Genomic DNA, 9,135 nt, shown 5'->3' with positions numbered 1-9,135 from the left:
AAACGTCGTGATCAGTTTTTGAAATTAATGGCGTTACTACATTACATATACTTACAGCATGTATATAAAACCTTAATAGAGGTGTTTGGATGGTCTTTTAAGGGCTTTATAGGCAGAATAGAGCAGACTTATTTTTAGTATTTAGAATGCATAAAAATAAGAAAAACATGCTTCTCTTACATAATGATTGAGTGAAAGGCAAAATTCCCCCAAAAAGTGCAGTTCACCTTTTAAGGTGGAAAAAGTTGCACATTTTTAAAAGAAGTGGTCTAATTTCCAGACAAAAATTATGTTTTCTTTGAAACAAGCATGTTTTTACCATTCACCTTGTTGACTTGTAGCAATAATTGGACACAAAGACACGTTTGATTCCAGGTTTTATTTGGTGCAGCACAGTACAGCACACTGTTTGTTCATGCATGGAAACAGAAACAACAGTTTCTCCTCACATTTAGGTTTTTATTACCTGTATTTTATTGGGCTTGTGTTTTTATTTTTAATACAATTCATTGTAAGTTCACTTGACATATTTGCTGTTTTTTAAGTCTTACACAACTTCACATTCTGTTTTCTTTTATAAAAACACGTTTTGCTTGATATAAATACATTTTAATTTACTAATTTACATTGTGACAACATAAACCAAGCATAAATTCACGTTATCCGTTTGCGTTCACAATATTTTGCTTTCTTTGTGTTTGTGTGCTTGTGTGGGTTCTGATAGTTTGCACTCTCGTGCAAACAGGAACATGTTTTAAAACACCAAAGATGGACATCGTTTTCTCTCTCAGAGTCATCCGATAGCATGGACTCCCTGTAACTGGTTGGCTTTGTCGACTAAAAACACGATTCTTTGTTCTACTTTGTTCAACTAAACTCTACAGGTTGATTAAAGATTAAATAAACGGTAAGCTTGCTGTAAGTTACTGACAGATCCTGCTGTTCACACAGTTTTAGAGTCCAATATTTACAGTGAGTCCCGTGCGTTAAGCCAGCGACGGGTCTCAGCTAACAGTCACTATTTCTCCATTTTTGTATTCACAGACTACCGCAAACAAATAGATTAATTGTCGCAGCTTCAGCTTCAGAGTTTGTAACAAAAATACGATCAGGTAATGTGGGTACGTATGTCAACATTGGAGTCGTCAACGAAACTAACAAAGCGGACATATTGCGTCAAAGAACTTGTGTCTTTTCGTAACCTTTCAAGACAACCTGCCAATCTGCACACAATTTGTGTGCGAAAACAATTTAGCGTCTGAGAGCTAATGAATGTAGTATGGTTTTGGAAACATTAAAGGCAATTTGTTGTCTTTTTGATGTAACTTGCGTAATCACTGAAGACAAGTTAGTCTTCAGTTAATCTAACGTACGTTTATTTGTAAACCTAGAAGACAGTTTTGAGTATTGGATGAGCTTAATGTAAGTTTTTGGGAACACCAAAGAAAATTGAAAAATACGTAAACACTGAAAACAATTTCGAGTAATGAACGTTTTTTCAGAAACGAAGATCATTTCGAGGTTTTGGATTCAATTAACATATATAAAGTTTGAAGTCAATTTAGGAGTCTTTGATTATTTTAACATAAGTGTTTTCCTAAACCTCAAAGAAAATTTAGTGTTAAAGAATGGTACATCTTTTGGTCAAAATTTACGGCAAGTTAGCGTTTTTAATCAACCGATTGTACATTTTTTTGAGGGTCTTCAAACTTGACATATAGGTTTGTGTAAACAAATATTTTTTTTGCAATCAGCAAACTTAACGTTGAAAACACTTCAAGAGTCATAACTGTTTACGTTTTTGTACATCCTGAAGACAATTTCAAGTAACGTACGTTTATTCCCGAAACAAAGAGTTTTGGAATACAGTCATTAATAAATGTATTGTTTTCGTAAACATCAAAGAAAATGCAGTGTTAAAGATACATCTTTTGGTAAAGTTTTAAGACAATTTAGCATTTTTAATCAACCTATCTTATGTCTTTTTAGAGTCTTCAATCAAACTTGTCGTACAGGTTTTCATAATCAAGTAATTTTTAAAGCGTTCAACAAAATTAATTTTGAAACCTACGTTTTTGCAATCGTCGAAGACATTTCTGAGTCTTCAGTGTCCACTTTAGAGTTGTTTGTTCATAATCGATTCTAATTTGTTCTCACCAAGGGGATGGAATGAAAAAAGCTGCATCTTAATATTATTACAATTGAATCAAAACCTGTATTAGATGAGTGGGATCGTAGATTTGGATAGCGAGTCACAGTCGTCGTCACTGGAGAACAAGCACAAACACAGATCTAGAAATAAAGGTTATGCTAACACTCTGAGCCTTCAATACCACTCATATTGACTTTTTGTTTATTAAATAAATCCTATTTCTCCTGTAGTACCTGTGCATGGAGCACTGCTCTAAATTAGACTCTATAAATAACATCTTCTAAATGTGCTTTCCTGTTTGTATTTACACTGGAGGAGGAGGCGCGACGGGGGGATATGCTATCAGTTTTGGTCGGGCATTAGCATTGATGTCCATTGAGGGGTCCTTTATGTGAATCTCCCTTGTGCTTTTCAGTCCCGCTCAGGGCGTCTTCGTGTGCTGCTGTGGTCTGATGACTGCTTTACTTCTGCTGCTCCTCGCTGACCTTTTGTGTAGCCTGTTGCTGTTGGCGTCACCTGCTGGAAGAAGGAGGGAAGCGCACACTGGTGATGTCATGCGTACTGATGATGTCACGCAGGCAAGGATTCTCGGTAACTAATTGTGGCATAAATCCTCGACCATATTTAGCGATATCAAGATATTATACAATCTACGTGCAGCCCAGAACTGTCATTTACAGTATGACCATAAGTACACTTAATAATCCAACGTTGCGCCAATGAAAATACGCCAAAACTCACTTTCTGTACATTCCACTTGCGGCTTCTCCCACTCCCCGTTCTCCATGCAACGTATGACAGGAAGGTGGCGCTGCGTGTAGCCCGCTTGACACTGGTATCGCACTTTGGTGTTGACCAGGTAGCGCGCTCGAGTGACGCCCATCGGTGCCCCGTGTTCCACCTCAGGGGGTGCGCCGCAGCCCACTGGCAGAAAGGGAAAAAAATAACATAAAATCGGAACTAAAGTCCTTGATTTGGGAAGTAGTTTTGTTAACAGCAACTAGAGTCGATCCGACTTAGTTCCTACCGGGCTGACTCTTGCAGGAGAAGGGAAGATAGTAGTTGCATGGAACGTCATTCCACTGGCCTCCCTCATGTCCGATCATTACCACGCAGTCCTCGCCGGAGTTGAAGTAGTTATCAGGTTGGTTGGGCCTCCAGTTCTCGTATGCCTATGGAGGTTATGAATGACGCAATTGTAATTAGAGCGTAAAAAGTTAAAAAGTGAACAGCCGTAAAAACACGTAAGAAACAAGCATCAGTCTATCCAACTCACCAGAGGACTGCCGTCTGTCCAGTGGAATTCATTCTGAACGTCTTTGTCATTGAGACCGATCCACTCGTAGTCCTGACCTTTAGCTGTGGACAAAACAGAGACATTTTAAAAACTGGGACCATCTGAAGCTTCTTCTACAAATATTCTGTTTATATCCCTTTTTACGTTTCCTTAGGTGCGGACTAGACAACCGCTGACATTAGCATCTGGTCAATTTGGAGGCACCAAAACAATGATTTTAAGGGTTTGGGAAGTATCTGGAGAGAATTCCTCTTGACATGCTTCATTGTCATTGCTTCATGTGCTTCATTTGATTAGGATCTGTATCTAAACTTTCTATGAGGGCTCCAGGGCTAACAACTCTGACTCTGTAATACACAGCAGGACCCCCTAAGTTGTTTTATAAAATGGTATCACTTACAGTTGAGAAACTGCTGCTCCTCCTCAGATGTGACGCTGACTAAGTGGGCGTTGAGCTCCTGGCAACGCTGCTCAGCTTCTGACCAGGTGTGTCTGTCCGCAAAGTGGAGGTAACAGCTTCCCATGAACCCCAACCAGCCCTCTGGACAACCTTGCACAGCTGAAGAAAAGAAACATTTTCAATTAGAAAACTATGAAGATAGATTATCTGGGTTTTTTTATGCTTCAAGTAACCTAAATCACACACCCTCTTCTACTTCTGGTTGCTCCACCACAGCAGGGGTTTCCAGTGAAGCTGTGGGTGCTGTTGTCGGACTGATGTAGACAGGGTCTGGAGTTAAAATAATGATTTTTGACTCTTCCACCTCTGGGTCATGTCCTGATTGAACAGTGTAGTCTGGGTAGGTCGTGGTAGATCCAGGGGGTAGGGCTATAGAAAGCCCAGAAGTTGACGAAGTGTCACTGCCTGAGCTATGAATGTGGATTCCAGATCCGCTTCCCTGGCCACTTATTTCTACTACGCCTCGCCCCTCTTCAGGATGGTGTTTTTCCAGTGGAGTAATAGTAACTTCCTTTATCCTATCGTCTGTTAGAAAGATGATGTCACCATCCGTCTGGAAAGGTTGGCCAGAGGCAGAACCGCTGCTGGAAGCACTAGATGAAAAACCACTTGGAAAGCCACTGGGGAAGCCTGATGCAAAGGGATGATATCCAGACAACTCCTGCTCTCCTGATGGTTGTGCTGTTAGGTCAATGGCACGGGTGTCTGTAAAGGTGATGCCAGAGAATCCACTGATGTCTGACCCAGACATGCCTCCTGATCCTGACATACTTCTTGATCCAGACATACCTCCTGATCCAAACATATCAGCAGATCCATAAATGTCACCTGATCCAGACAGACTTCCAGATCCGGACATACTTCCTGATCCTGACATTCCTGAAGTCCACAACATACCGCTTCCCAACTCTTGCTCAGTGAGGGTTGGGTTCAACAGCTCTTCCTCTTTTCCATCCAGTATGTTGATCAGTATTTCACCACCGCTGCCGCTCATGTCTCCACTGCCACTGGCAGAACCTGATCCAGATGCGACGAAGCCAGATCCAGCTCCTGAAGCAACAGAGCCAGATCCAGATCCGAATTCAACAAAGCCAGATCCGGATCCTGATGCAACAAGGCCAGATCCAAATCCTGATGAAACGAAACCAGATCCAGATCCTGATGCAACAAAACCAGATCCCAATCCCGATGCAACAAATCCAGATCCAGACCCAGATGCACTGGAAGGCTCTCCTGAGGTGAAGATGACTGCACTTCCCCCTTCTGCTTCATGTGGCTCACCAGAGGCAGAATTATCTCCTGATAAAATGTCTGTGTGTCCACTAAAGGTTACATCTACTCCTGAACCAGAACCTCCGCTCCCGCTGGTGGTGCTGGACGCCCCTGAGATATCGCCACTGGCTGAGTGATCACCTGATCCAGAACCAGAACCATCAACAGGGACTGTTGTTCAAGATGCAGACAAAAATATATTAGTGATTTGGTACTATTTTTGAAATTTGAAATGACAAGACAAACACCTTCAGAATCGAGTTTATGCCTATGCTGTTGTTTCCAAAGCTCTTACCGATAGGAACTGATAGTTGTGTTGAGGTGTTTGTCTTCTGGATAATCTCTTCTATGTCTGTGATGTTTAGACTGGTTTCAGTGTCATTGTAGCCCACAGTAGATTCAACTAAAAGACAAAAACAACAAGGGGTAACGTAAACAACCTCAACTGATTAAAGAAATAAACAATTATAGACACGAGGTCTATAATCCTACTAGTAGGAATGGAGTGATCAACTGCAACTGTTGTCTTGTTGATAACATCTGTCGTCAGTAACAGGTCATAAATGGTGTCATTGTCAGTGTCAACTATGATTCTTTCAGCTGTAAAACACAAAATCCAAAGACAGAAGAGTGAAGTTGGGATAATTCATGTTAATTTGACCACGGAACTACAAGCATCTACCTTTGAAACAGTAGGCGTCATAACGCGAATGCTCATCAGGAAAGCCTGTCTGGTTGGGGAAGGCGTAAATGATGTGCACGCCCACCTGGCCACCCCCACAGTGAGATCTGGGGATTGTTATGGGATAGCGGACACTGCGATCCATCAACCAGCCTGGGCGACACTTATCCAGGCCTTGGTTCCAAGCGGCAAACAGCTGTCCAGTCGTGGCCAGCGTGGTGTTGAGGTTTTCACAGTGCTGCACTGCCTCCTCGTAGGAAAAGCTGTCATAGTCGCTGGTAAAGAAGACCTCACCTTGATTGAGAGCATTAAATAGTTTAAATGCATGATGCTTAAATGTAAATTTGTAATGTGAACATTAGTATGAGGCGGTCCTGACCTTGGAGACGTTCCACATAACAAAATACGTCGTAGCGCTCGGAGTCTGGCCTCAGGCCGTATGATCTGACTCCTGGATGGTGCAGCAGGTTTCCAGCACAGTTATCTCGGGGTGATACGATGGGATACCTAACAGGATTTATAGTTTTTAATAAGGCCGCTGTCTATGAATTCTGAGCTGTAGACCTGTCCTTAACGCACCTTACAGTGTGGTCACCAAGCCAACCAGCATCACATTGGTGCAGGCCTTTCTCAAAGGCAGCTTGCAGCTGCTGCGGGCTAGCAATGACCGCTCCAATGCTCTTGCAGGCCTGTTGGGCCTCCAGAAAAGTCAGCGTGTACCGGCCAGTAATTGGTCGGTAGTGGAACACGACACCTATAAGTGAAGAAAGAGAAACTGAGGTTTAACAGACTCTCTGGCTGTAATATTACCTACTCAGTGGCCTAGTGGTTAGAGTGTCCGCCCTGAGATCGGTAGGTTGTGAGTTCAAACCCCGGCCGAGTCATACCAAAGACTATAAAAATGGGACCCATTACCTCCCTGCTTGGCACTCAGCATCAAGGGTTGGAATTGGGGGTTAAATCACCAAAAATGATTCCCGGGCGCGGCACCGCTGCTGCCCACTGCTCCCCTCACCTCCCAGGGGGTGAACAAGGGATGGGTCAAATTCAGAGGACAAATTTCACCACACCTAGTGTGTGTGTGACAATCATTGGTACTTTAACTTTAACTTAATATTATGGTTATGGTTGATAGTCCTTTAGGGTTTTTTCAGTAGAGTTCCGAAGAGTTTACCAGTGGGAGCCATGGCGGAGTCAGTGAATGGAGGGGCGACGGGCTGTGAGATGAGAATGTCCACACCTCCATGCTTGATCTCCTGACCCCCAGGCACAGTAGTGAGGCCTGGATAAAGTCCAGGGGCTGGAGTTATGCTTATGATGTCCGGGAAAGGTGTGGTTCTTCCAGGAACTGCAGTCTCTTCGTCACTACCTGTGGTTGAGACAAGATTGCATTTGATTTTCATTCTCCTTTACCCCAGAGATTCATTAGCACACGGGCTATGGCGATCACGCACCAGGCACTATGAACATCAAAAATTAAGCACGTACCTTGAAAGCAGATAGCATCATAACGAGAATCCGCAAAGGGGTATCCTGTCTGGTTTGGGAAGAGGTATACGGTTCTGACTCCCAGAAGCCCTCCTCCACACTGAGGCCTTGCAATGTTGATGGGATAACGTACACTCCTGTCTCCCAACCATCCTGCGTTGCACACGTCCATGCCGGATTTCCAGGCCAGGTAAAGCTCTCCAGTGTTGGCAAGCCTGGCACCCAGTTTGGTGCACTGGTCGCCGGCTTCGTAAAAGGTGAACTTTTCTACCGACATGGAGTAAAAGACTCTGCCTGGGAGGAGAAATACAGTCGATGTTATACCAGTGGCAACCACAGTATTCTGCAGGGTCAGGTGGTGTGCATCCTGTCAATAAATGTACCTGACATCTTTTCTGCAAAACAGTAGACATCGTAAGTCTCATTGACGTCTCTTACTCCATAGGTTCTCACACCAGGGAAGTTTTCCTTGTCTCCGTAGCATTCCTCCCGGGGCTCATGGATTGGGTACCTCAAAAGGACAAGACACAAGAGAGTTTGTACCTGGATTTGGACGAGGGCTTTTATTGTCTTTTCGGGATATTTAGAAGCCACAAGTTTTTGGTAGAACGGACTTGGCCTATAAATATTACCTGACAGTCTGATCAGAAAGCCATCCAGCATCACATTGGTGGTATCCATCATCATAAGCCGCCTGCAGTTGGGCTGGGGTGGCGATGGTGGCGCTGTTTTGGATGCAAGCAGCCTTGGCCTTCTCAAAGCTGAGAGTGTACCGGGTGGTTATAGCACGGTAGTGGAACACAATACCTGTAAGTCAGACAGGCAAGAATTGAGATATATTATTTTCATCTGCAGCCTACCATTATTTGATACTTTTTGGACCCTGATTCCCCGGAAAAATGTAAATCTACAACTTGGGATGACATACCCTGAACCAGGATGTCCACTGTGTCGTAGTTGTCCTCGATCCCGTGCATCACCTCGCAGCGGTAGGTGCCTGAGTCTTTAGACCTCAGCTCTGTTACCTCCAGGCTGGCGTCGGTGGGCACTAGCGGGTAATTGACCATCGTGACTCTGTCCAGATACTCAATGTCCACCTGAACTTTGCCCTCCGATGCTACCAAGATGGTGCTGACTTTCTCCTTGGTGACAAAAGTCCATTTGATGCGGTGGGAGAGCGGAGCAATCGTCGGGGCGCCGGGGTCGCTGACGGTGTTGTCCTGGAAGTAGCAAGGCACCACTACCTTGCCACCCAGCAGGGGGCGCAGCTGCATCTCCAGTGGGATACTGACACGTAATGTTCCATCCGTGTCTGACAGAAAGACAGGTCACGGTTATTTTGTTTGGTGAGGATTCAGTCCTTACTTGAATTTTCCTTAAAGACTTAGCACAATTGAATTCTACATTTGGTAAATTTTCCCCTGATGTACAGTTGTTTTAAATTTATGGTTTGGAGCTTTGCTAACTTACAACATTTAGACTTGGCTAATGCAGACCGATGCCTCCCAGGAAATTGGTTCATGGCGTAAAATGAAAATGAACATTTTAATTTTAATTCATTTGCAGAGGCATTTCGGTGGATACTTTTGTAGATTGGTCATCACTTCACACAGGATGTCTTTCTTAATTTCTTAAAAATGTTGATAATTGACAGTTGATAAAAATCCCAATTCAAAATCCCATTAAAAAAAATTTCAGTGTCTAAAAGTTTTTCACGCTTCAATCAAAAAATAAACTGCAAAAACTTCCTGAGCCTTTAGTTGCTGTCTGTGTATTAACTGAAA

At 43.4% G+C, this 9,135-nt stretch overlaps 1 protein-coding gene across 2 annotated transcripts in view; it reads right to left on the bottom strand.

The window, feature by feature from the left end:
* Window positions 1–370: 370 nt before the first annotated feature.
* acanb (aggrecan b) overlaps window positions 371–9,135 on the bottom strand; it is a 31,551-nt gene continuing 22,786 nt past the window's right edge. For both annotated transcript variants that reach the window (XM_062042700.1, XM_062042701.1), the window contains 16 exons: window positions 8,280–8,663; window positions 7,984–8,158; window positions 7,735–7,862; window positions 7,352–7,645; window positions 7,038–7,232; window positions 6,443–6,617; window positions 6,243–6,370; window positions 5,864–6,157; window positions 5,674–5,781; window positions 5,477–5,584; window positions 4,096–5,352; window positions 3,850–4,008; window positions 3,429–3,511; window positions 3,180–3,324; window positions 2,894–3,076; window positions 371–2,671 (listed from right to left, as the gene is read on the bottom strand). In XM_062042700.1, the coding sequence (XP_061898684.1) occupies window positions 2,574–2,671; window positions 2,894–3,076; window positions 3,180–3,324; window positions 3,429–3,511; window positions 3,850–4,008; window positions 4,096–5,352; window positions 5,477–5,584; window positions 5,674–5,781; window positions 5,864–6,157; window positions 6,243–6,370; window positions 6,443–6,617; window positions 7,038–7,232; window positions 7,352–7,645; window positions 7,735–7,862; window positions 7,984–8,158; window positions 8,280–8,663 (3,914 nt within the window). In that variant the 3' untranslated portion in view covers window positions 371–2,573. The remainder of the gene's footprint in view (window positions 2,672–2,893; window positions 3,077–3,179; window positions 3,325–3,428; window positions 3,512–3,849; window positions 4,009–4,095; window positions 5,353–5,476; window positions 5,585–5,673; window positions 5,782–5,863; window positions 6,158–6,242; window positions 6,371–6,442; window positions 6,618–7,037; window positions 7,233–7,351; window positions 7,646–7,734; window positions 7,863–7,983; window positions 8,159–8,279; window positions 8,664–9,135) is intronic.

The sequence above is a fragment of the Entelurus aequoreus genome, linkage group LG03 (genome assembly GCF_033978785.1).
Source record: "Entelurus aequoreus isolate RoL-2023_Sb linkage group LG03, RoL_Eaeq_v1.1, whole genome shotgun sequence".
In the NCBI taxonomy this organism is placed as follows: Eukaryota; Metazoa; Chordata; class Actinopteri; order Syngnathiformes; family Syngnathidae; genus Entelurus; species Entelurus aequoreus.
Note: the sequence above shows the minus strand (reverse complement) of the source record. Positions and strands in the feature narration are given on the sequence as shown.